Source organism: Bos mutus, chromosome 8 (genome assembly GCF_027580195.1).
Source record: "Bos mutus isolate GX-2022 chromosome 8, NWIPB_WYAK_1.1, whole genome shotgun sequence".
NCBI lineage: Eukaryota > Metazoa > Chordata > Mammalia > Artiodactyla > Bovidae > Bos > Bos mutus.
In genome coordinates this window covers 47,673,313-47,700,410 of record NC_091624.1, presented here as the reverse complement: position 1 = coordinate 47,700,410, position 27,098 = coordinate 47,673,313, and the positions used below count along the sequence as shown (strand labels likewise).

General features: G+C 38.2%; 2 protein-coding genes across 6 annotated transcripts in view; one reads left to right on the top strand and one right to left on the bottom strand.

Annotated features, from left to right (window-relative positions):
- The window catches only part of ERP44 (endoplasmic reticulum protein 44), a 96,784-nt gene extending 87,794 nt beyond the window's left edge, over window positions 1–8,990 (top strand). Inside the window, exons 11-12 of the mRNA XM_005897023.3 lie at window positions 6,561–6,663; window positions 8,662–8,990. Of these exons, the coding sequence (XP_005897085.1) occupies window positions 6,561–6,663; window positions 8,662–8,763 (205 nt within the window). The 3' untranslated portion in view covers window positions 8,764–8,990. The remainder of the gene's footprint in view (window positions 1–6,560; window positions 6,664–8,661) is intronic.
- Window positions 8,991–19,523: 10,533 nt separating this feature from the next.
- The window catches only part of STX17 (syntaxin 17), a 78,165-nt gene continuing 70,590 nt past the window's right edge, over window positions 19,524–27,098 (bottom strand). For all 5 annotated transcript variants that reach the window (XM_005897024.2, XM_070375563.1, XM_070375565.1 and 2 more), the window contains exon 8: window positions 19,524–26,434. In XM_005897024.2, the coding sequence (XP_005897086.1) occupies window positions 26,195–26,434 (240 nt within the window). In that variant the 3' untranslated portion in view covers window positions 19,524–26,194. The remainder of the gene's footprint in view (window positions 26,435–27,098) is intronic.

The window sequence follows — 27,098 nt, the reverse complement described above, 5'->3', positions numbered from 1 at the left end:
ATAAAGAACTTGGAGGGATAGGTAAAAGAAATGTTTACCCTTGTAACCCTGACAACCTGGTTTCGTTCTTCATTGTCTAGGGGTTTTTTTTTTTAAACCCAAGTCAGGCTTTTGATTGAAAAAAAAAAAAAAAGTGCTGCAAAATCTTTTATGTGTGTGTATAGTTTTATTTATGGCTGTGCTGGGTCTTCATTGCTGTGCCAGCTTTTGTCCAGCTGTGGTGAGTGGGGGCTACTCTTCATTGCAGTGCACAGGCTTCCCATTGCAGCGGCTTCTCTCGTTGCCAAGCACGGACTTTAGGGTGTAACGGCTTCAGTAGTTGCAGCACACAGGCTCGACACTTGTGGCTCATAGACTGTAGAGCACAGGCTCAGTTATTGTCACATACAGGCTTAGTTGCTTTGAGGAATGCGGGATCTTGGACCAGGGATCGAACCCATGTCTCCTGCGCTGGCAGGCAGATTCTTTACCCTGAGAATCTTTTTAAAAGGCAAATATTTAGTTTTCATCATCTCTTGCTATACTAAGTGCTTTGTGGTGGCATTAGTAGATGTTCATTAAATGCTTTTAATTTGCTTTTAGTTTCATCACTTGTTATAAGATTAAGAGTTTGACTGTTCTGAATGTATATATCTGGAATATATCCTAATATTTATCAGTTACTCATCTGCCCTATTCTCTACCTCTCCTATTCATCTCTGTAGTTTTAATTCTCTGAGTGTGTCTATCAGCCACTGGGCTGATACATATACAGTGGTCCAGGTCCCTAAATACCATTTTTATATTCCTATAACATACTTTTTGTACACCTGATCTTGCTATGTAGTATTTATAAGTACTTTTACTTTTCAGATCATTCCAATATATTTTTACCTTATTTGGTTTTGCCAGCAAAACAGACATCAAGCACTGACAGAGCCAGGCACTGTACCAGCCCTACTTTATACTTTTATATGTGTTTTCAGTTAATCTATAACAAGCTTAGAAGGTAGATATTATTTCTACTTTACAATCAATAAGTTAAGCTCTGCAAGATTTAGAAACTTCACTACAGTGGAGTCACTAAAGAGGCAATGGAGTACAGTGGTTACGTGCACAGACTTTGGACCCAGTCTGCTATCTATTAGTTATATCACCCTGGGCAGTTTGCTAAGACCTTTATGCCTCTGTTTCCTCATCGTGAAACAGGAATAATAATTTTACCTAGTTAACAGAGTTGTTGTGAGTATTAAATGAATGTGTATAACTCTTAGAACAGTGTCTGATACATGGCTAGTGTTTAGAAGGGTAGCTATGATTATTCAGTTCAGTCGCTCAGTCGTGTGATTATTATAGGCACTAATATATTTGGATTTAAATCCAAGTCTGTGACATAAAAACAATACAGTTAGATAAATAAAGCAGTTATTCTCACTTCACATATCAGAAAGCTGAAGCCCAAAGAAGTAACTTAAATGACAAGATACATTGAATGAGTTCAAACTATTGTATAAGTTGAGTTAAAAAGTAGTAAACAATACTAGGAAATTGAATCCAGCAATTAGTGAAAAAAGAATAATATAGCAACAACCAAGTGGGCTTTATCCCAAGCAGGCAAGGCTGGTACATTTAGTCATTAGTGAAGTTGCTAAGTCGTGTCCGACTCTTTGTGACCCCATGAACTGTAGCCTACCAGGCTCCTCCATCCATGGGCTTTTCCAAGCAAGAATACTGGAGTGGGTTGCCATTTCCTTCCAGCTTTCAAAAATCAATGAGTAATTAGGCATATACTGATTACATCAACATACACAAGAAGCATTTGACAAAATTCAATATCCATCATGACAAAAATGCTTAAGAAACTGGGAATATATGGAAACTTCCTCAATCTTGTAAATGTAAATCTCTGTAAATGTAAAGGACATTTACAGAGAACCCACAGCTAATATCATATTTAATGGTAAAAGACTGAATGCTTTCCTCTTAACGTCAAGAACCAGGCAAAGATGTCTGCGCTCTATGTATCTGTTAAGCATATAATTTGTCCCTTATTTCTGATTATAAAAGTATTTTCTTTGTGGATAATTCTTAAAGTTGATAAAATGCCAAAGAATAAAAATCACCTATAAATCCACAAAAGAGATCTAGATATATGTATGTGTTATAAAATTGGAACCATGCTATTTTATAAATTTTCTTTTTAACTTATCCACACATTACAAACATCTTCCCATTCATCAGTATTTTTCCATTATTTCTAGTGGCCAGATAGCTTGCCTTTGAATGGATTGTTTCATGATTTGTCTATTAACCTCTGTTGTTTGAAATCCAGGTTTTTCCCATGAAAAAATAACACTGCTACTAATGGGACTTTACTTGATTCATCCTCAGTAACATCCTTGTAGTTTCGGTGCTATGGGACACTTTCCCCATCGTGATTTTCCCTTTGTTGGTAGGGGGGAAACGGCTCTTTGTCTTTTACTGACTGTGCTTCTTGTTTTTGACCCTTTCCCTTTGTCAAAAGTCATAGTGCTGTGCTATCCAATATGATAGTTAATAGCCCTATATGGATACTTAAGTTTACATTAAATTAATTTAAATGATATAAATTAAAAATTTAGTTTCTCACTTATTCTAAACCCATTTCAAGTGCTCAGTTGCCACATGCAGGTAATGGTTCCTGTATTTAACAGCATAGATATACAGTATTTTTCGATCGTCACACAAGTTGTGTTGGATAGTTCTGCTGTTAAGTATTTGTAGTTTCAAGGAACAAAATAACTCACCCGGTGAAGCTCAAAACCAAGGGGTTTATGCTGAAAAACTATTAAGAAAACGACAAGGAATGGAACTGCTTGAGGGGAGCTAGGTTGACCCACTGCAAGTGCTGGGCAGCTGCTCTCTTCTTCCCTTCCTCTGGGGCCCAGGAGCTCTTCTCTGGGCTCTGACTTCACATCTGCCCCATCCTCCTCTCTGTAGAGCAGCTTTTCCTCTGCCCTGCTGTAACTTCTGCCTGGACGCTGTTCTGATTTACCACGATGGGACTTAGCCTGAACTCTCTATGACTTTTTAACTCTCATCAAATCATCTGATTGCATTCCTTAAACCCCTTGGCCTACATTCTGTAGACATCTGATTGGCTCAACCCATATAGATCGATTCCCTCTCCACTCCAAATTATATGTCCCCCATTTTTTTCCAGCTTAACAGAGGTATAATTGACATATGGAGCAAAAGGAACTCTCATACATTGCTAGTGGGACTGCCAAAATGATACAGCCACTCTGGAAGACAAGTTGGCAGTTTCTTAAAAAGTCAAACATACACCATGCATATAACCTAGTATTTTACCTAGAGAAACTTATGTTCACACAAAAATCTATGCCCAGACATTTGTGGTAGCATTGTTTACAATCACCAAAGTCTTGAAAGAACCAGTGTCTTTCATTGGGTGAATGGATAAACCAGTTGTGGTATAGCCACTCAATGGAATGCTATTCAGTGAATAAAAGAACATGCATTTTTATGCACGCAACAAAGGGGATGGATAAAAGAAGCCAGTCTCACAATTTCATATCCATGACATTCTGGAAAAGACAAATTATGGGAATAGATCAGATCAGCAAGAGTTAAAGGGAAGAGGAAGATAGGAGTGAGTGTTGGAATTGTTCTATTTCCTGTTTGTGTAGGTGGTAACAAGATGCTACATGCTTATGTTAAAACTCATATAACTTAAGCCTAAAAAATGAATTCTATTGTATGTAAATTTTTAATAAAAATACTTCTCACCTCATATGCATTTGTCAAAGCTCGTTTAAATGATACACTTATGTTTTGTGTATTTCACCATGTCTAAATTTTGCATCACCTAAAAATAAATACTGTAAGCAAACAAAAGAGCAGAGGATGAGAGAGAAACACTTAGGGGTTCTAATTAGAAAAAGTATACCCTAAGTATGGAAATTTAATTGAATTTATTATAGTAAGGGTCTATTTATCTTCCTTTTTAGCAGGTAACTGTGTTGTCTGTTTTCTTGACTATGTATTGTTGATTCACTGATTGTTACCTAATAACTGGATAATTTCTAGCCACAAGCTAGGTAAGAGCTCTTTGTCATCTGTTTTTCTACCACATCAATTCAGATTCATCCTCTCTCTTGTCTTTGCTTTTACTCACAGTTCTCCCACATGTTGACAAAGGGGAAAAAATCAAGTAGGGGAAAAATCTGTTTTGAGTGTACTCTATGAAATCTGTTACACTCAAGATTTAATTGTAAATTATTTCTTGACTAGCAGAAGCAATTCACATTGTATTGGTGTGACCGTCTTTGAGCATTTTTAAATAACAAACTAGCAAGGGCTTTATCTTAAACATTATAGATTTGCAATTCTTTGAATATATTTGAGCACTTTGCTGTGGGTGACAATAGATGATGTCAGATTAAATTGATATCCTCTCAGTGTTTGTCTGGTACATGTGCAATTTCTTCTGTACCAGAGACCCTTTCAGAGGCATTCTGTCAATACAGCTACCTGACAGCCATTTGTATTTGTAAACTGTGCATTTGGCACCTGCTGGCCTCTGTTGCATTGGAGCTAGTGGGGAGCCAAAATGGGTGTACAATGAAGTTATTGGCTGTTAATCTCAGTGGGAGTTATTGAAGAGAAGAAACAGCACTTGCAGGACCTCAGGAGAGGATAAAAAGAAAAACTGGTAATATTAACACAAGCCAGGTATGCTACCAAAACAGTCATTTAAAAAATCAGTTCTACTGACGGAAATAAAATGTTTGTAGATCTGCATTTTAATTCATGCAATGGATTGGGGGGAGGGGGAGAAACAGGTTTCTATTTTAAAATATAATGAATTTCAATTGATCTCAGTAGAGGCCAGATCTCTACCAGGATCTCAGCAGAGGACAAACAACTCATATGAGTAGAAAAAGAAATTAAAACAATGAGAAAATGCTTAATTTCTGAAGAGATGGGAATCAAAATGCTGGTGTCTTTTACTTATCAAATTACCAAACAGATTTTAGTATTAAAGACAAAAGTGCTGGCAAGACCTCAGAGAACAAACAGGTAGACAAGCAGTAGTCAATATTGATGTTCTGTAACCATAATTTGCCCACTTTAAGTTCTTACACATTAACTCATCACTCCTCCTTTATCAGATACAACTCAGGGAAATAATTGTGAAGGAAAAGGCTGGTACTATGTAAATCTGCTTAGCTTTATACTGGTCTATTTTGCTGCAGTGCATGTTTCTGTCCTGCAGATGTGCTCGTACCATAATTGGTAATTACAGGAATGATGTCAAATATACTGTGAGTTATATGGTTGGAGGGCATCACCAACTCAATGGACATGAGTTTGAGCAAACTCCGGGAGTTGGTGATGGACAGGGAAGCCTGGCGTGTGCTGCTGTCCATGGGGTCACAAAGAGTTGGACACGACTGAGCGACTGAACTGAACTGACGTTGGTTCATGTTATTTTCCTCAGAATAGTTTGAAGCCACTAAGGAAAGCTTTTTCACCATAAAACACAATGCCTTTGTCTTTGTGATGTATGAAGACATTTTTTTTAAAAAGGCCACTTTGATGGCCTTGAGAAGTGCTTTGCTTTTCACAATGTTAAGGTAGCCGATGAAACTGCCTGTGTGGTTTAAGTTGTGAAGAAAGTTCTCCCTCTAAGAAAAAACATGAAAGAGCTACACCCTGGTTTAGATTATTTTGATAAAATTTGTTATGCTGGCAGTGAATGCCCTGCATCTCACAAAAGACTGCTAAGCTCCAGGTTAAGGTGTCATCTGGCTGACACACAGATCAAATGCTGGAGGAGCTGAAGGGTACTAGTATTTTTTAGGCTCTTAGTAGTAATCTGGTTACAAACCTATGTAACAAGCTATGACTTGTAACTAGTTTTTTTTTTCTATTTCATAGTCTTTGTCTAATTTCCATTGTCATGAACATGTAAAATGGTGGAGAAGCCTTACATATTTGGAAGCACCATGTCATTCTGAAGTGCTCACATCGGTCTCTGTATTCTGTGTGATTCTCTTTATTTCCCATGTCTTAAAATTCTGCCTTCCAAACACTTTGTCAGATGGATGTGGAGCTTTGTAATATAGTCTTCCTTCAATTAATTCAGGACAGACCTACATAGTTTTAAGTGATTAGTCCCTACATTATTTTTCCCTTGAGCTCCTATTATTTTTAGTGTAATTTTGCAGAACATAAGATTTTGCAGTTTTATATATTAAGGAAAATTTATAAATGCCCAACATAAGGGAATAAGTCTTAGGACACCATCTTGATTCTGAAGGATTTGTTCCAGTAAGCGTAGAAAATTTTCTGTAAAACAAGTGCAAGCATTGGAACACACAATTGACTAGACATCATGATTTACAACTGTGTGAAAATGTTTTGAGATGTACCTGGCCTATTTGTTACTAGTTATGGTGGGTTGGCGGGATTGTAGCTAAGTTTTTTAAAAAATTGTTTTTAATGTGAAGTTGGTAAAATAGAAATAAGTCCATCTAAATAGTTTAAGCTAAATTTTTGTTTTACTTTGGTTTTAGAATTCCTGGAAAACTCAAGCAGTTTGTATTTGACTTACATTCTGGAAAACTACACAGAGAATTCCATCATGGTCCTGACCCAACTGATACAGCCCCAGGAGAGGTAGGACTCTTGTTTGTTTCTCAGTGGGAACTCTTTTTTTTTTTCTTTTTCAATTAGTCTTGAAAAGACTCTGAAGCTCTTGCATAAGCTTGAGTTTCCAGTCTTGAATATTTCTGTAAAAAAATTCTGAACAAACTAGATAATATACAAATTACGTTCATTTAAAAATTTTAAACCTTCAGAAAAGTTGTAAGAATATTACAATATAGTTCCTTGATCATATAAACAAAGGTTGTCTGGTAAGTCCTTGGTGGAAAATGGCCATAAAAGGGTTAAATACAGTTAGCTTCATATAGAAGTAGGAGGTAGGAATTAGAAGCAGGTAGACTAGCAAAGAAATCAGTGGATTGCATTAATTGCTTAAGCCTTCCACTGTGGCTGAGAGTGACCACCACACTATAAAGAAAATAATGATTTGATATCTTAAGAGCCTTCATCACCACAGTATTCATAATGCTCAAAACTTACAGTTTAATGCAGCTTTTCCGTTTGAGATGTAGAATGCTTGACAACTGTTTACCAATACAATTTTATATTTGCTTGACATACAGATACATATTTTTAACCTGAGAATTTTCTTCTGTTCCAAGTTACCTTGTAAATTCTGTATAAGTACCTGCTTTGTTAAACACCCCTAAATTTGCATTTTGATGCATTACTGATTTATATCATGTCTGTTACCATTATACTGATAGGGAATGATATATACAAGAGATGATATATATACCAAAACACTTACTGCATATGCCCAGAACGTCAATACACTGTTTTTGCCAAAAGAACCACCAAGTATTAAAGAAAAATAAAAACTAAGTGAATTTTTAAGAGTCAAATTAAGTTCAGAGTTACCAGTTACTTTTGGGAATCTGACAACATGCTTTTTTCCTTGCAATCTGAGATCAGATTTTCTTTGATAATTAAGCAACTATAGATGTAAGAAAACTTTGTTGGCAGTAACCCAAAGTAGGCCTGCATAGTATTCTATCAGATTAAGAAAAGATGTGGCTTGCCATTATTGTATTATCCTGATTTGTTTCAATTTCTATATTACATACTCAGCTTCTTCTATTTATCTCTGCATACTAATACATAGTAGGCACCAAATACATGTTCATTTCATAGTAATATAGCTTCAGATTAATTAAACCAAACATATCTCAGCAAAACATAATAAATGTATTGGGGAAGGGGAATGTAACTAAGTATAAGAAGTAAAGTCTGTGAAGACATTGCTTCCCGTGTGCCATTATATATTTATATGTATATATATGGTGTACCACATGCACCATGTGCCTGTGTGAACTACAGGGAGTATTAAAACAATGATAACCACGTTTACTCTTGAGCTCACAATGTAAAGGATAGACTCCACGGTCCTTTTGAAATTCTTCTACGTCACCGTCACTCTTCTATTTCCACTGGATATTTTTACGTACTGTTGGTATACAAGTAAAATACTACAGAAGTTTCTTAACAGTACTGAAGTGTTTTTCTTCTTTACGTCAACTAGGTTTTTGTAACTGCTGACGTCCAGATCTCTATCTCCAGAATTGTTGTTGTTTAGTTGCTAAGTTGTGTCCAACTCTTTTGCAATGCCATGGACTGTTGCCTGCCAGGCTACAGGTGCCTTTAATAATCTTAGCAGTCATTTGTAAAATGGAAGGGTTTTGGCAGCTTAGGATTTTACTGCCTTCTACAGAATATTCTAGGAAAGCACCCAGGTGTCAGATGTTTTGTTTCTCCACCACACCTCAGTAACTGTCATCAGATCAACGGTTAATGGCTCTGTGGTAGCCCTGCCTTGGAGAATCTGAGTAAGGGCATTTGAAACAGGGAAAGCAAGATTTCAAACTCAACTCTTGTCTTTGGCATATAGTAGCTATAGTTTATTGATTATTAATAAATAATTATAGGGCAATTACCATGCATCTAATACTCCTATTAAAATATAACTATAAAATATATTGATATAAAAATGTTTTATTCTTTCCCATGTAGGAAGTCCAGGATGTCGCAAGCAGTCCACCTGAGAGCTCCTTCCAGAAACTAGCACCCAGTGAATATAGGTATACTCTATTGAGGGATCGAGATGAGCTTTAAAAACTTGGAAAAACAATTTGCAAGCCTTTCAAACAGCAGCATCAACTTACATGGTGGAAATAGTAAACCTATATTTTCATAATTCTATGTGTATTTTTATTTTGAATAAACTGAAAGAAGTTTTGGGTTTTTTAATTTTTTCTCTCCCCGACTCAAAATGTATTGTCATTTAATATAGCCTCTTTTAAAAAAATCTGCTAGGTTTAAAAATAAATAAATAAAAATCAGAGGCCTATCTTTACTTTAAATCTGTCCTGTAAAATCTTTATACATCAAGTGAAAGGTGAGACTGCCAGATATATACCATTAACTTGCACTACTAGGCTAGGGAGGACTTAGGGGATGTTTCCTGTGTAGTATGTGTTTTTCATTCTTTTCTCTATATAGATCAACTCTGTTGGTATTTTTAGTTCTCACATTTCTCAAAGGGGTATATATTCTGGATGGCTGGGGGGAGGGGGAATAAATTAAAATTTTCACACTGTGTACTGTGTTTTACTGATTAGTTGGATATTGCTTATGAAAATTCCATAGTGGTATTTTTTGGATTCTTAATGTGCAACTTAAACATACTATGAAGAGGAGGAGAGCCATAAGCCAGAACATTTGGCAGGAATTGTCCTTATAAATTAAGAAAAAAAATGAAAAGTGTTATTAAATTTCTATGTGTTTGTCTAACAAAGTGGCATATGGATGGCATTTAAAACTTTGAATTATACCTAAATCTGAGGAAAAGGAGATACTAGTGGAACAGATTACCAGTATTGAACTAGATGACTTTAAAGGCTCCTCCTATCATGACACTTTTAAATTTCCAAAGAGAAAAACCAGCGGAGAAAATGTATTTCAATAATTCTAACCTTCCATCATGTAGTCTTGTTCTAGTTGTATAGATCAAAAGCAAAGACAATAAGGCACATTTTTTTTTCATTGTAAAACTGTTGAGGAGGACCCTGCGTCCTCTAGATTCCCTGATTTCCTAGGCCTGCAGCGTTCAGTCAAATGGGTCCCTGTGCCAGGCCTCAGTACTGCCGGGGAGCAAAACCAGAGGGAGAAGACCCTCGGTGTCATATCAGGAAGCCCAATGCCAGAGGACAGGTTCAAAATTGGCTTTCCTCTGGGCCTGGGTTGGTGCTATAGGCCAAGAGTCATTTTATACTTGGAGTCTAAGTCAATCCCAGTTTGGGGAAAGATTATTTTTAAGCTTAAAAGGCTGACATGTGCCATTATATGTAGTATGTAATATATGTAACATGTTTCAATTCTTTTAAAATAAATATAATATTTAATGATTGTTATTTTTAAAAATCAGTCTAAAATTCTTTGTTATGCATGACTTACCCATCATTTCATTTAGACTAATAAATGTTAATAAGGTAGTATGGGGCATGTTTAATAGAAAATGCTAGAAAAGCAGGACAGAGCTTCCTAAAGTTTGGGCCTTAGTTCTGTTCTCTCCATTGCTTTTAATCAGTAACTTTGAAATCAGAGCTACAGTCTTCAAGTCAGAAGATGGACCAAATTTGAGGTGGTCAGAATGAAAACCTAGAAATATTAAACAAGCAAGCATACAAAACCAAAAGCAGCATCTGCAATTGACTGGAATAAATTTGTAATCCTTTAATTGACTTTAAAAAAATAGTAAACAGAAGATAATGCTTAAGAATTGGGTTGCAAAGAATTGGTTTGAGAGTAGTCATGATAAAGGCCCTGAAGAACACATGTTCAGTGTGATCTAAGATAACACAGTGTGATCTAAGTGGCTTGTTAAAGTAAGTGGATTTGAGGCTTTATTTAGCATTTATGCATATGGGGGCTTATTAGACTGTAGCCCTGCCTTCTCCAGAGTGTGAAGCCACGGAGGGCATGCAAGGATACTAAATTTTATGCCTGTATCGGGACAATAAACATCAATAAATGTTTACTGAATGAATGAGATATGCAGTGACGTTGGGTAATTTTTATACCTGTAATGCTCAGCACTCATCAGGATTTGGTGCCCAGTTTTGTAAAGTCACTAACAAGCTCAAGTGCAAAATAGTAGAAATGCATTAGAGAAAGTAAGTTCTTGCCACAGGGCTAGTGCAGGGTTGGGGCGGGGAGGAGGCCTGTGGCTAGGACAATGGGAAAGTAAGTTGGAGCTGATTGTGTAGGGCCTTGTATGCCAAGCTAAGGAAGAGGTTTTTACTCTGTCTTATAGCCAGTAGAGATCCATCAACAAATTTAAGCAAGTCAGTATGTTCATAACACTGTAGCAGAGGTCTCAAGATAATTAAATGAGTTCAGTGGAGGAGAAAGAAAGGCAGAGCTAAGACAGGGACAGCAGAGATGGAGAGAAACAAATACAAGAGGTCCCACAGGCATTTGTCACCAGCTGGATGTAGAAAGAGAACTTCAGGAATCTAAGAACTTAAAATTTAGACTTCTCCTCTGAATCTCAGCGTATCAGAGGATATCCAATCTACTCCAGGCCTCAGGCTCCTCAGCTGTGAAAGAAAGGATGCTAGACTAGACTGAAGAACACAGTCAAGTTGCAAAACCAAAATTAAAAGCAGGCCCTACTGCTTGTCAGCCCACTACCTTTTCCAGTTGTTTGTTTTTTTTAAATAGTTACAGTAGTGAGGGGGACCATAAAAGGGTGAACTTACTTTAGATGAAATTCTGAACATTTGTTAAAAGTTAAATGAACCTAGAGAAGAAGGCAGAGAATGGGCAACTAAAGCATCTCATGGAGAGCTCTCTGATGAAGTCAATTTGTCAAAGGTTACATATAAAAGAAGGAAAAACTGGCATGATAAGGCCCGAAAAGAGCAAAGTGACATATAAAACAGTGTTAGATATGTTAAAGCTCAGAATGAGTTTAAATGTGCCGAAAACACTAACACTGCCAAAAAATATTTTAAAACCTGAATCACAGCAAAAAGAAAAAGAGATAAAGGAGTATACTGGATCTACAATTAGGAAAAACAGTAACTCACTTTTTATTTTTTTCTCTGACAAAGAGACCTAGTCTGCTTGGACAAAAAAATGACATAAGCAAAACTGAAAAAATAGGAAGTAAAAATTTTGCCACCTTGAATAGTTTTAGGGCTCTTAGGCCCAAACTCCAGTATCACAGTCAGCTGCTGGATGTTGCAAATGCTTTCTGTCAGCAACTGCTGGGAATTTTTAAGACACCATGGAGATCATAAGGTAATAGAAGACTAGAAATGGACAAGTATTTTTCCAGTTTTCAAAACCATTACAGTTAGTAGTTTATAGTTGGGGGGATGATTAAACAGCTGTAAAGAATAATCAGTTTTAAGCTCAATATTTAAAGACCCTGAAGACAGTAAGTTGTTTTAGAACTTAAATTGTCTTATGCTGATTATAACTTTTATGTGTTCATTAAAACAGGTTGGATAGGACTGCTGCTTGGCAACTGTTTTTTAGCTGTGTTTGAATTTTTGTATGTATTTCCGAGTAATAAAACTATATTTCTAAAATATTCCCCATTTGAGACTTTTTATTTGTCATGAATATTTGACTCAAAATTCAGATGACCAGAGTCACAAGATGTTCCAGTTTTACAGTTATTTTTTAGATTATTTAACTGTACCTGACTCAGCATGGGACGCTGTATGAATCCATGTGCTGGTAACAGACCCAGCCTTTAGCTAAAGCATCAAAGCTCTCTCTTGCAGAGCACACTGGGGAAGGGCCAGCCTGCCTTCAGAGAACAGGTTTTGGAGACACTGGAAGAGGAAGAGTGCTGCTTGCAAGTTGTGCCCCGAAAGTGCTCCCTTTACTCCCCCCTCTCCCCACCTTGCCTCATAAATCCTTCTATCCATCCTTCAATGCCCAGGACCGTTACCACCTCTCGTGGTCCCACAGCCCTTTATTTAAGTGTTTTAGAACACCTAGTCTAAAAGAAGTTGGAAGTAATGTATCCCTTTTCCTGATCACCATGTGAAGGCTGGCTCTGGAAGCACAAACTGCTCCATCTTTGATTCCCAGCACCTTAGAGCACTGTTAAATGATTAATTACTATGTGATGGGGAAAAAAAGGTCAAATTACATAATAAATGAATGAATAAGGGACAACAAAGCATCCCTATAACTGGAATGGACTTGGTTAGAATCCCAATTATCTGACAGCTAGTCACATTTCATCCTATATCCTGTATTGATTATGGAGTCTTAAGAGTTTTATCCTAGAAGAGATTAAAATCTTACACCAACCAACAGATACATAACTTTCAGAATGACACTGGAGTGCCCGTTTGGGCAGTGCAGAGTCCTGCAGAAGTGCTGGAAACTTTCCCATGAACATGACACATTTTCTGTGAGGTGGATTTGACCCCTAGCTCAGTCACTCGGCCTTGTGGAAGGACAGACTAGAGTGAATTGACAAAATACCACATGTGGTTTACAAAACATACACTTAACCATTTGGCAAGAATTAATCTACTGTTCTCTATTTGCATTGATCGCTGAGGAAGGCTTTCTTATCTCTTCTTGCTATTCTTTGGAAGTCTGCATTCAGATGCTTATATCTTTCCTTTTCTCCTTTGCTTCTCACTTCTCTTCTTTTCACAGCTATTTGTAAAGCCTCCCCAGACAGCCATTTTGCTTTTTTGCATTTCTTTTCCATGGGGATGGTCTTGATCCCTGTCTCCTGTACAATGTCACAAACCTCTGTCCATAGTTCATCAGGCACTCTATCTATCAGATCTAGTCCCTTAAATCTATTTCTCACTTCCACTGTATAATCATAAGGGATTTGATTTAGGTCATACCTGAATGGTCTAGTGGTTTTCCCTACTTTCTTCAATTTAAGTCTGAATTTGGCAATAAGGAGCTCATGATCTGAGCCACAGTCAGCTCCCAGTCTTATATTTGCTGACTGTACAGAGCTTCTCCATCTTTGGCTGCAAAGAATATAATCAGTCTGATTTCGGTGTTGACCATCTGGTAATGTCCATGTGTAGAGTCTTCTCTTGTGTTGTTAGAAGAGGGTGTTTGCTATGATCAGTGCGTTCTCTTGGCAAAACAGAAGAACTGTACAAAAAAGATCTTCATGGCCAAGATAATCACGATGGTGTGATCACTCACCTAGAGCTAGACATCCTGGAATTTCAAGTGGGCCTTAGAAAGCATCACTATGAACAAAGCTAGTAGAGGTGATAGAATTCCAGTTGAGCTACTTTAAATCCTGAAAGAGGATGCTGTGAAAGTGCTGCACTCAAATGACCCAATCAAAAAATGGGCCAAAGAACTAAATAGACATTTCTCCAAAGAAGACATACAGATGGCTAACAAACACATGAAAAGATGCTCAACATCACTCATTATCAGAGAAATGCAAATCAAGACCACTATGAGGTACCATTTCACACCAGTCAGAATGGCTGCGATCCAAAAGTCTACAAATAATAAATGTTGGAGAGGGTGTGGAGACAAGGGAACCCTCTTACACTGTTGGTGGGAATGCAAACTAGTACAGCCACTATGGAGAACAGTGTGGAGATTCCTTAAAAAACTGGAAATAGAACTGCCTTATGATCCAGCAATCCCACTGCTAGGCATACACACTGAGGAAACCAGAAGGGAAAGAGACACGTGTACCCCAATGTTCATCGCAGCACTGTTTATAATAGCCAGGACATGGAAGCAACCTAGATGTCCATCAGCAGATGAATGGATAAGAAAGCTGTGGTACATATACACAATGGAGTATTACTCAGCCACTAAAAATAATTCATTTGAATCAGTTCTAATGAGGTGGATGAAACTGGAGCCTATTATACAGAGTGAAGTAAGCCAGAAGGAAAAACACCAATACAGTATACTAACGCATATATATGGAATTTAGAAAGATGATAACAATAACCCTGTGTACGAGACAGCAAAAGAGACGCTGATGTATGGAACAGTCTTATGGACTCTGTGGGAGAGGGAGAGGGTGGGAAGATTTGGGAGAACGGCATTGAAACATGTAAAATATCATGTATGAAACGAGATGCCAGTCCAGGTTCAATGCACGATACTGGATGCTTGGGGCTAGTGCACTGGGACGACCCAGAGGGATGGTATGGGGAGGGAGGAGGGGGGAGGGTTCAGGATGGGGAGCACATGTATACCTGTGATGAATTCATTTTGATATTTGGCAAAACTAATACAATTATGTAAAGTTTAAAAATAAAAAAAGAAAGAAAGTGCTGCACTCAATATGCCAGCAAATTTGGAAAACTCAGCAGTGGCCACAGGACTGGAAAAGGTCAGTTTTCATTCCAATCCCAAAGAAAGGCAATGCCAAAGAATGCTCAAACTACCGCACAATTGCACTCATCTCACATGCTAGTAAAGTAATGCTCAAAATTCTCCAAGCCAGGCTTCAGGAATATGTGAACCGTGAACTTCCAGATGTTCAAGCTGGTTTTAGAAAAGGCAGAGGAACCAGAGATCAGATTGCCAACATCCACTGGATCATGGAAAAAGCAAGAGAGTTCCAGAAAAACATCTACTTCTGATTTATTGACTATGCCAAAGCCTTTGACTGTGTGGATCACAATAAACTGTGGAAAATTCTAAAAGAGATGGGAATACCAGACCACCTGACCTGCCTCTTGAGAAACCTGTATGCATGTCAGGAAGCAACAGTTAGAACTGGACATGTAACAACAGACTGGTTCCAAATAGGAAAAGGAGTACGTCAAGGGTGTATATTGTCACCCTGCTTATTTAACTTATATGCAGAGTACACCATGAGAAACGCTGGGCTGGAAGAAACACAAGCTGGAATCAAGCTTGCCAGGAGAAATATCAATAACCTCAGATATGCAGATGATACCACCCTTATAGCAGAAAGTGAAGAGGAACTCAAAAGCCTCTTGATGAAAGTGAAAGAGGAGAGTGAAAAAGTTGGCTTAAAGCTCAAGATTCAGAAAACAAAGATCATGGCATCTGGTCCTATCACTTCACGGCAAATAGATGGGGAAACAGTGGAAACAGTGTCAGATTTTATTTTGGGGGGCTCCAAAATCACTGCAGATGGTGATTGCAGCCATGAAATTAAAAGATGCTTACTCCTTGGAAGGAAAGTTATGACCAACCTAGATAGCATATTAAAAAGCAGAGACATTACTTTGCCAACAAAGGTCCGTCTAGTCAAGGCTATGGTTTTTCCAGTGGTCATATATGGATGTGAGAGTTGGACTGTGAAGAAAGCTGAGCGCCGAAGAATTGATGCTTTTGAACTGTGGTGTTGGAGAAGACTCTTTAGAGTCCCTTGGACTGCAAGGAGATCTAGCCAGTCCATTCTAAAGGAGATCAGTCCTGGGTGTTCTTTGGAAGGAATGCTAAAGCTGAAACTCCAGTACTTTGGCCATCTCATGTGAAGAGTTGACTCATTGGAAAAGACTCTGATGCTGGGAGGGATTGGGGGCAGGAGGAGAAGGGGACAAGAGAGGATGAGATGGCTGGATGGCATCACCGACTCAATGGACATGGGTTTGGGTAGACTCTGGGAGTTGGTGATGGACAAGGAGGCCTGGGGTGCTGCAATTCATGGCGTTGCAAAGAGTCGGACACGACTGAGTGACTGAACTGAACTCAATCTACTATTTCCCAGATAAGGATACAACAGTGATTAAGAGATTGCCCCTACTGTCACTGACTTCCAAGTTGAGTGAAGGAGCAAAACAGATAAGTAAAAATTATATTAGACTGTTTTAGGTGCTGTTCTGAGTTAATCACAGGGGCATGGAGGTATGTGTGAAGCCTTGGGGGTCAAGGGAATCTTCCCATAAGAAGTGGTTTTCTTGCCTAGGAACAGAAAGAAGTATACTTTCCTAAACTTCTCCCCTCTAGGAGAATTACATTAATACGTATGTGCATGCTCAATGGTGTCCAACTCTTTGCAACCCCACGGACTGTCCATGGGATTCTCCAAGCAAGAATCCTGGAATGGGTTGCCATTTCCTACTCCAGGGGATCTTCCGGACTCAAGGATCAAACTTGTATCTCTTAAGTCTCCTGCTTTGGCAGGAGGATTCTTTGTGCCACCTGGGAAGCCCCATTATATTAATAGAGGCTGCTGTGATTTTCTATTAGTGTCTTACTTCAGTAGCAAAGTGTTACTAGTAATTACTGCCCTGTTGTTTCCTTCCCAACTCAGCCACTCAGGTAAGAGATAACAGCCTATCTGTGCTGTGTCTCATGTGTTTTACTTAGTGGGATGCGTTCCAGGCAGAAAGCTGTATGCCCTCCTAACACTACGTGTATAGTGATTGTTATCTTGCCCTAACCACTGCCCAAGAAGAGGGATAGCGCAGGACATCTCTGGCTATGCACATAGTAAGGGAAAAAAACAAGGCCTCTATTCTGACTTAATCAGTTCTTCATAATTCTTCATGCTTTCATGATGAGCACGGCTTTCTGATTTAAAACAATGCTGAATAGTCCACTTCAGAAATTTCCTAGGATTAGAAGGTAAATTCCCTGCTGTCTGGAATCCAGTTTTATGCCTGGATTTTAGACTTTTGCCCAAGCTCAGTGTTCTGGCATGTTTTATTTCCTAGTTCCTCAAAGACTGCTGGTAGTACTTCATGATCACATATACAGGTTCTCGCTAACCTTAGGATGCCTTTTTTTTTTTTTTTAATCTGAGCCTAAAAACTATAAATTCTTTCAAAATACAGGGTTTTTGTTTTTGTTTTTGTAATTTCACACTTACTTCCACTCTCAGTGTAACTAGGGTGACAGTATAATTTTTTTTATCCAATTGAAGTCATTTGAGAGTGAAAGGGAGCATTAAACAATAATTCCACCATGACAAGAGATGTAAATCAAGACAAATTGGAATAGATGATCATCCTGTTACTGTGTGTCAGTTGCTCAGTCCAACTCTTTGTGACGCATGGATTGCAGCCTGCCAGGCTCCTCTGTCCATGGGATTTCCCAGGCAAGAATACTGGAGTGGGTTGCCATTTCCTTCTCCAGGGGATCTTCCCGACCCCAGGATCAAACCTCGGTCTCCCACATAGGACGCAGGTTCTTTACCGTCTGAGCCACACCTTTTCACGTTTGGGTATCATTCTTAATTGAGATTAAGATTTACTTTCTATCAAGCATCTGTCATCATTATACCACTTCTTAGTAACTAAGCCATTTTAAAAAGTTATTTTAAGAATTCATCCCCTGGAAAAAGGAATGGCTACCCACTCAGTATTCTTGTCTAGAGACTTCCATTGACAGAGGAGCCTGGCAGGATCAAAAAGAGTTGGACATGACGAACGACTAACATTTCCACTTTTCACTCATTTTAGGTGTCTCCCTAATACTATTCACGTTAATTTTTCATTAATGTGCCTTTCCTTTAAACTTCAGGGAAAAATAATAGCTACAACAATAACAGTAGCAACTAACATTTGTAGTTACTATGAGCCAGGCTCCATTTAGGCACTCGATATATATAAATGTTAAAATCTTCATAACCACCCTGTAAGATGGGTAAGTTACCAACGGGGAGTTGGGGATGCAAGGAGGGGATCAAGAAGGAAGTCCTGAATTGTTGACCCCCACCCTAACCCAGAAAAGAGGCAGCAATCTGTTACAAACAATAAAACCTAGAAAGGAAAGAAAAGAAACTAAGACCTATGGAGAATTAGTAAGTGAAGAGCACTTCATTCCTCTTCATTCCTATTAACTAAGAGGCATGACTCTGAGTATTAGAAACCTTGGTTCAAATCCTGTCAAATGTCTACTTCCTAACTTGAACCTTGCCCTTACCTAATTCCAATCTCTGCTTGCAGGACAGAGCAATTAAATTCCTGGCACTATTCTATTTCAATACTATACCATCAGATTATAAATTCTTGGGTTCCTACTATTCTGACACCACTAATTCTATGGTAAGACAGAAAATTACCCAATTCTCCCACATCATTGCTTCAGTGATTTATATCTTCTCTTCTAACTCATGACTTTTAATTGGAAAAAGAGAAATACCTTTACCTCCAAATTCTGAAATTTTCAGTTCATGATATCCAAGTCCCAGAGATGTTTTCCAGATTTCTTCTGTTGCATCATTCATTCCTATGTTAATATACAAAAGTGAGGGCTGAGCAAAGGCTTGGTATGTCTCAGAAAGCTTTTTAACATTTCAATACACATCTCTGTAAACAGCAAAACACACATGCCATGACCTCATTACTCATCATCAAGAAGTCACTAACAGGGGTATAGCTTCTTTTTCCCTTCTCATCACTGTACTTTGTTGTAAAATACTCTAAGAAGCAGATGATACAGTCCCTGCCCTGTAAGAAGCTAGCATTCTAGTTGGAGAGATCACACTACCACAAATGAAAGAATTTTATTAAGTTATAAAACACTGCAGAATTAGCCCCAAGTGAAAATGAAAGCCAAGGGAACTGCAGTTGTCAAGAAATACTCACATAGAGAAGGGAAACGGGGCCATGAAGGTCTTGGACACTAAAAAAGCAAAAGTAAATTTCATGACTATTTTCTCAGTGGGTTTTCAATAAATATTTACGGAATGAATAACAGGATAGGAAGAAAGCAGACATTCTGTGTCAAGCAGGGGATCTCACAACAGAGGCCAGAAAGCACAAATCATTTCTTACACGTGGGGAAGAAGAGCAAATATGCTGAATGTACCAAGAGCCCAGGCAAAGGTGAGTTTTATTACTAACTTCTCTGGCAAGGAAGGCAAAGCGAAGAACTTAGAGGGTTGTAACAATCTTATCTGACACAAAGAATCCATTTAAACAAATAATTATTAAATGTATATATTAAATACATACACACACGTATAAAAACTACCCTGGTCTGTATACTCATCTAACCAGCTTCATCACTCACATTTAACTCCTTCGTTTTCTCTAAGCACACTATACTTGTTCATGTTTTGAACCCTTTGTACTTGCAATTCTTTTGCCATTTAAAAGCTTACAAATCCGGTCTTCAGTCAGGCATATTCTTCTTCGGAGCACTGCTCAAATACCCCATGTTCTACAAAGTCTTCCCCTTCTTTTCCAGGCAGAACAAGTCACTCCATTCTCTGTATCTTCATACTTTGCTCTCCTTTTTTAGGGTACTTACCATGTTTTACGGTGATTTACTTGCTTTGAGTGTCTGAATTCATTAGCCTGAATGGTTTATAAGGGTAGATTCTATAGGTCTAATATTTTTCTACACATGGCACTGACACCTAACATAAAACAGGCATTCAGTTAAATGCTGAACAAGTGAATTTATTGCATGTTTCCTTATATAAGCACCACTCAGCAACACACAAGTAAATTTAGGAGGCTTTACAGAATTGTAGAAATTCTCTGTTGGACCTTTTCTTGTGCTGACCCTTGCTAACACCAAAGGTTTTAATAATAAAATGGAAGACATCATTGGGGGGTTAATTAATGAAACCCAGGTAAACATCTTTTTTAGTGATTAACCAATCTCTAGTACTTAAGAAATACTAATCTCTAGTACTTGAGAAGTACTCTTGAGTGCTTTCCTCAAATACTGATCAGTCAAGTTTCTCAGAGGAGCTTGACAATAGTCAATTCTAGTCTGGAGTATCTATGCTGCTAAATTAAAATCCTCATGGCTTTGGCTATCCAATGCACAGGTGGCAAGACTGACATTGTTTGAAGGTTAAGAAATTGAATATACTTTCTTCTTGGGGCGGGGGGTGGGGGGGGACAAAAGATTTCTTCTCCTTAGGAAACAGCTTTTAGGCTTGTTCAAAAGCTTAAACAAAACTCAGCTGGTTAGTTTTGTAAAATGTAATGTTACAGAAATTAGTCTGGAAAAAATGTAAACATAGTTTATAACCATTTTGTCCCTTCACCACAGAAAACCTTAAAATCATTCTTATAGAATGTCTGGTTTTCAGTGGCACTGTCGTATGGTGAGTAGTGAGTCTGAAGAGACAAGCTGGGGCCAAAATATGGAAGGGAAAAACTTGATCGGCTATTCAATAGGAGCTGCTGAAAATATTTCAACAAAAAATAAAAAGACGACTTTTGTGGCAGTGATGTGAGGAATGACGGTCTACGGTTGGGGAGGATGAGGTAGGGGATGTGAGGTAATATAGTCTTTTACTAGAGTGATGGCTATGAATAGATATAAGAAATGAAAAAAACTAATATTCAAACAGTTGACAAGACCCAGGAGGAGGCTAAATATAAAGAATGGACAATGTTAGGTTGGGGGAATCCCTGGCTGAGAATGGGAGAAAGCAGCCACCCTGAGTAAAAGCTTACTACAATAGACAAAGACGAAACTAAAACCCTGACCTGATTCCCCAGCGAATTCTCTTTCCACTAGAGCTGCTGACTGATTTGGAATGTTAATGTTGGTCTGAAAGACCACAAACTTCAGCAAGCAACTTGATATGGCATAACAGAAACTCAGTTAAATTATTTGAGAATTTTTTTCTTGGACCATGGTTATAATTCTAACTTTTGTGTTAAGTAGCTTTAACCTTGGGGAGATCACTTGCCTTTGACACCTTTCATGTTTTTAAATAAATTTATTTTTGTTAATATTACATAGATGTTTTTCTTGTCTATACCAATAATTTCTGAGGGCAGTAATATAGATAATATATGGATCTTTTACCATTGACTGTTTATAATACCCAATAAGTGTCTTTGTAAAATGGTGTCAAATTAATCAGTATAAATAGTAAGAAACTCCTGTTAGAAACATGACGTGTTGATAAAAACACAAACAAAACCTGAACTGTTTACATTAATTTAGGCTAGTAGGGAAGCTTCCCTATTTTTTATTAGGCTTCTCACTAATTAAAGTTTCGAGCACTGATAGCCACCACCATGTCATACTTCATCACAAGAGAAGAAAATGCCGTTTTACAGGAGAACCAGTTCCCCAAGTTCTTTTTTGTCCTTCTTCCCAGAGATTTTGAGTGGCAGCAATGAAGGGCAAAGGGGACCCTGAGAACAAAGAATGGCTTGGTTTGGCTTCTGTGACTTTTACTGGAGAAAAATGCTGTACACAATTGTTTATACTTAAGTTTCTACAGCCTTTTGTGATTCATAGATACTTCAGTCCTTACTCCTGTGCAAATTACTTATGGCACTTATGCAGCCCACAGAGGGTGGTTTTTGGATTCACAGAATTCTCCCTATACAGCACTCAGTTTCAGTATAACCTAAAATTCTTGCTCCTGGAACTCTGGCCAACACACCCATCTTCTGGGGCTTCTTAGGTTATTGGCTCCTGCACAGGTGGGTAGAAGAGCTAAATCAGCACAAGAAAAGCAAAACTAAGGAAAGAAGACGTCATAAGGATAAAGGAGGATAATCTGTGACTAATAAACACTGAGGTGGCTTTTTGACATGATTTGTAAAATGTCTGTAAAGCCAATTCCAAAAGAATAGTTTCAAAAATATTCTAAGTAATACTAGCATCACTACAGTAAGTACATGGCCTCCCAAGGGTACCATGGTAAAGGATAATAACTCAACTCTATGAGTTATAATTGTTTTAAAACATTACTTCAGAGTTTATTTTAAAATGCAATATAAAAAACACTGCTTAAGTGATAACTATGATCCACAAAGATAAGGAAATGTGTAGGATATGTGTGGGATGGAAACACTTTTATAGTCTAAGGACCAGATTCAGCACTATGTACTTCTGCATTGCATGTGTGTGTGTTAGTCGCTTAGCTGTGTCCAACTCTCTGTGACCCTAAGGACTGCAGCCTCACCTGGCACCTCTATCCATGGAATTCTCCAGGCAAGAATATTGGAGTGGGTAGCCATTCCCTTCTCCAGGGGATCTTCCCGACCCAGGAATCAAACCCTGGTCTCCTACACTGAAGGCAAATTCTTTACTGTCTGAACCATTAAAAACTCTGAGGTTGCTGGACATTCAGTGATGAAAAAGAAGATTTTAAGAAAAGTGTAAATGAATGGCACATGTAATTTCAAACCAAGCCTACCTTAAAGAATACATGGGTGTTTGGGTGAAGCAGAGTGACTAGCCCATCACAATTTTATATACAGAAGCAGCACAGTATGAGAGTACAGAAGTTTTTGTAGTTCAACAGACCTAGTTTACATCCTGACTTCACCTTTTTGCAGTTGAATAACTGTCTGCAAATTAGTTTCTCTGAGACCCAGTTTCTTTACCTATAAAATGCCTAGTGAAGTGCCTGACCAACAGAAAATATTCCATAAGTATCAGTTCCTCTATAAGGGTTTTTTTTTTTTTTTTTTTAGAAACTAAATGTCAACACCTACTGGTAGATAATGAAATCAATTTCATAGGTTACAACTGCTGCTGCTGCTAAGTCGCTTCAGTCGTGTCCGACTCTGTGCAACCCCATAGACGGCAGCCCACCAGGCTCCCCCGTCCCTGGGACCCTCCAGGCAAGAACACTGGAGTGGGTTGCCATTTCCTTCTCCAAAGCGTGAAAGTGAAAAGTGAAAGTGAAGTTGCTCAGTCGTGTCTGACTCTTAGCGACCCCATGGACTGCAGCCCACCAGGCTCCTCCACCCAGGGGATTTTCCAGGCAAAAGGACTGGAGTGGGGTGCCATTGCCTAACTAGCATATTTTAAAAGCCAAAACAATAAAAAACAAACTACACTGAACATAAAGTATTGTTCCATAATGCATATGCTGAGTTTTTATATAAATGCATTTTTTTTTTACTATAGATTATAACCAGAAAGTTTCAGTCTCTGCTCTACAGATAAATTCTCAGGTTATTATATCAACAAGGCTGTAGGAATGCTGCCTGTAACCAAATAAGCCTCAGTAAATTTTAAGAACTTAAAATGTTCCTTACTTCTAACTTGCTGCAGTAAAAATAATACATGAATCATATAGAAGATAAATTTAATCTGATACTACAGGGCATTAAATCCAATTTTAAGACTGGTTTCTGTGTCATACTGACTAATTTATATTTCTAACACATTACAGTTTATAGGTATATCATTCATAGTTGATTAAACACTTACAGAAATTTCTACAAAAAGTTGGCTATTAGGCTCTCTTAATGAGGAAATTAGATACAATTTCCAAATAATTTTAAATTATAAAACTTTAAAAAAGGACTGTAACTTACCTAAGCATAAAATATTACTCTAGCTAGAGTAATATTCCCATCCTGGTGAACAGTGGGAAAAAAAAAAAAAAACAAGGCCTATATGAGCACATACATTGATGGCCCACACTAGCTCAGTGAAAAGGAAAGATCCCAAAACAAAATGTGAGGGTCAACAATAGGCCTCTTTCCTCCAGCAGGTCTTGAGTAAAACCAGCCTGACAGTATAATGAATCCTAGTGCTGTTAAGATGGTGAGCTAGCCAATTTTAGATTGGCAGAATAGAAATAATATGCAGTGATGAAGACTGGGCTATGCTGAAGGGTAAATGCTAGAATTTACAGAATTCAGCAGTTCAGCTGAATCTTGATGTAGCTATATCTTAAATTTATAATTTTAGCTGACAGGATCAGAATGGCTATTATTAGAACCCATGGGATTGAACCATAGGAATTCTGTTTTAAATTAGCACCCTGGGCAATTCTGATCCTCATTCTGACTTGAACATCCTGTGTTAAAGGGACAGCAAGGATCAGAAAACATAAAAAGGTGGAGCTCAAAAGTAATTATCCCAACCTCACAGGTATCTAATCTGGATCAGAATCTGACACTTATTCAAAGTACTCCCTCCCTGGTATTATACTAAAGATATAAGTCAGCAGGGACCAATATGTTTTCCAGTTATTCAGTGACAATACGAAATGGTGTGTTGCCTCATTGGAATTCATTGGCAAGAAGCAAAAAGTATGAAAGAGAAAGGTCTCTTTAGATTAGACATACAAGTAAAAGGCAGCAATCAATAAAAGTTATTAAGAGTAAACTCAGCAAGAGAGAAGTGATAAACCATTCAACCACCTGATGAATCCATCTGGTTCCTGAGCAGAGAGCTCACATCTTTTATGGTATAGGTGCCCTTTCCTCTGTCCTCAGAATAGAATAAAGAACAAGGCAAAAGGTGGTTCCTTCCTACTTCAGATGAGTTGAGGGTACAAGATGAGGCTGCCCATAATCTTAAATTCTTTTTTCCTAAATTTAAAATTTCTCTGCTATTTGAGACAGATATTGGGTTGGGCTGGGTCATGCTTGCTATCAATGTCAAGTATTGAAATTAGCACCACAAATCCTCCACCAGGACTGAGTCTTGGTGCCAGGCCTTGTCCATCATCAATCTTGAATGTGAGAAAAGGCAAGCATAAATGCTATTCTTGGGAACAAAGGCAGCTGTACAAAGTGAAGGAAAGCACAGGAGATAGTAAAACCTAGGGAAAAGGATGGTAGTAATGAAAGTGAGGTAGAAAGCTAGTTCTTAGCTCCTCCAATTGCCAGCTGAAAAGACAAAAGAAATAGGGTCAAAGACTCACTGCATGGCAAGTACATGAGCCCCTTGAAATTGTAAGATGCCCCAAGAAATGATCTGGTTATCCCCACCTTATTTTTTAGCCCAAACTCTAACAATGTTTGGAGATCAACACCTCTCTCTCTACAATACCAAAAAAAAAAAAAACCAGACTATGAGAAAAGTCTTCATTACACATTGGTAGAATTCATCCCGTAAGTCAAAGAACTTTTCAAAATTACGGGAAGGCAGAGGGGACTAGATATCTGAGGTGTTAAGAGATAGGCTGACTTGAGACTCTGTGTTCTTTATGTACAGAGAGGCAGAAGAAAGATTTCAGAGAAGAAGCTAGTGTCACAAATTAAGATATCTGAAGGAGAAATTGGGCCTCTTTTCCCATTTTCTTACAATATTTATTTCCTTTACTGGAGAACAGTGTTAGACCAAACAGCAATAGGGCTCACCAAATGGACTCCATTATGTAGTTCACTTGGGCCCCTTGCTACATCCTGATTTCCCTATTTGATGTGAAAAGCTCCTGAACTTCCATTCTTTTCTCTGTTAAACTGTCTAAATAATGTATATTTAGGAGTTAAAGAAGCATATTTACAATATGCTTAGCCTTGGAGTCTCCAAGTCAGGGTCATGGAAGAAACTATTCTGAAAACAGTCCTTCCATAATCCAACATGTCCACAGATCACAAGTCCTGATCAAAGTTATAGGTTCGGTTTTCACATTTCCAAGTAGAAAACCTACTCCCTGGCAGTTCTTTAACTTTATCTGACAAATATTGTACACCCTCAGTCCAGGCTCCTCAGTTTCTCACATCCCCATTAATACCCCAGCAAACAACAAAATATATCCTCTTATCACAGTTCAATCCCACTTGAGCATCTACAGCCACTTTTTGGATACAATCATGTTCTGAAAGCTGACTGGGTGTCCAACAGCAGTGAAGGTCGTCATTAGGATAGACATGTTGGCACCAATAATACTGAAGTTTGGTTTTTAACTACATTTTTTGTCAGTTTGGCTGGGGAGATCTGGACAGCTGGAAGCGAGCTTCTCCATCATTTTCTGTTTCCTTCTTTGTATCAATTTTCCACCTGTGAAGCCCAACACCCCACCACCAAGTGCAGCTGCAATTCCTGCCACTTTGAAGCCTGCAAGGAGGCCAATCGGACCCCCCACCACTCCTCCGATGAGTGCACCTGCCACAGGCAGAGCTGCCAGCTTGTATTTTGCAGCCTGTAAAAAAAAAAAAAAAATTCAATTTAGAAATTGAGTTGAGAATATCTCCCTGTGGTGATATGCATTTTCCTCTCATTACTCCTGGCAATGCCTCTTTAACTCGTGGTACATAATTAACCTTAGAGATTGTTCTGGGGTTGGGGGAGGGGAGAAAGTATTCCACAGGTACTCTAATTGCTCCAGATCTCAGAACTGAGAGAAATGAGCTACAAAGAGTGGACTGCTACAGATTGATTTTACTTGCAAAACAGTCAATCCACTAACTATCTAGCTAGCTTATTTAAACAGTTTCAGTAGCCACAGATACTCCCAAAGCTTTTATGTTGCACACAGATTACTCCATGCTATGTACCTGGGGTTAAAAGCCACGTTCTGTGGGAAATAGATGGACCCACACCATGTGTGCTGTCACATCCCTAAACTTTGGCCCCTACTGGATTCTGGCAACCCTCTCTACTCCTCTCCTGAACCCCCGAAAACATTCTTTTGTAACACCAAGTGCCATATAGCAGGGCTTCAGTTTACTCCCTCTCTGAAAAAATTTCTCTCCCAACAGAAGGAATCTTAGAGTAGAATATTACAACAACCATTGATTTTCTGCACTACCTATGTGTCATTTCTTCCTTATTTTCTTAATTGCTGGTTCCCTCAACATTAAAGA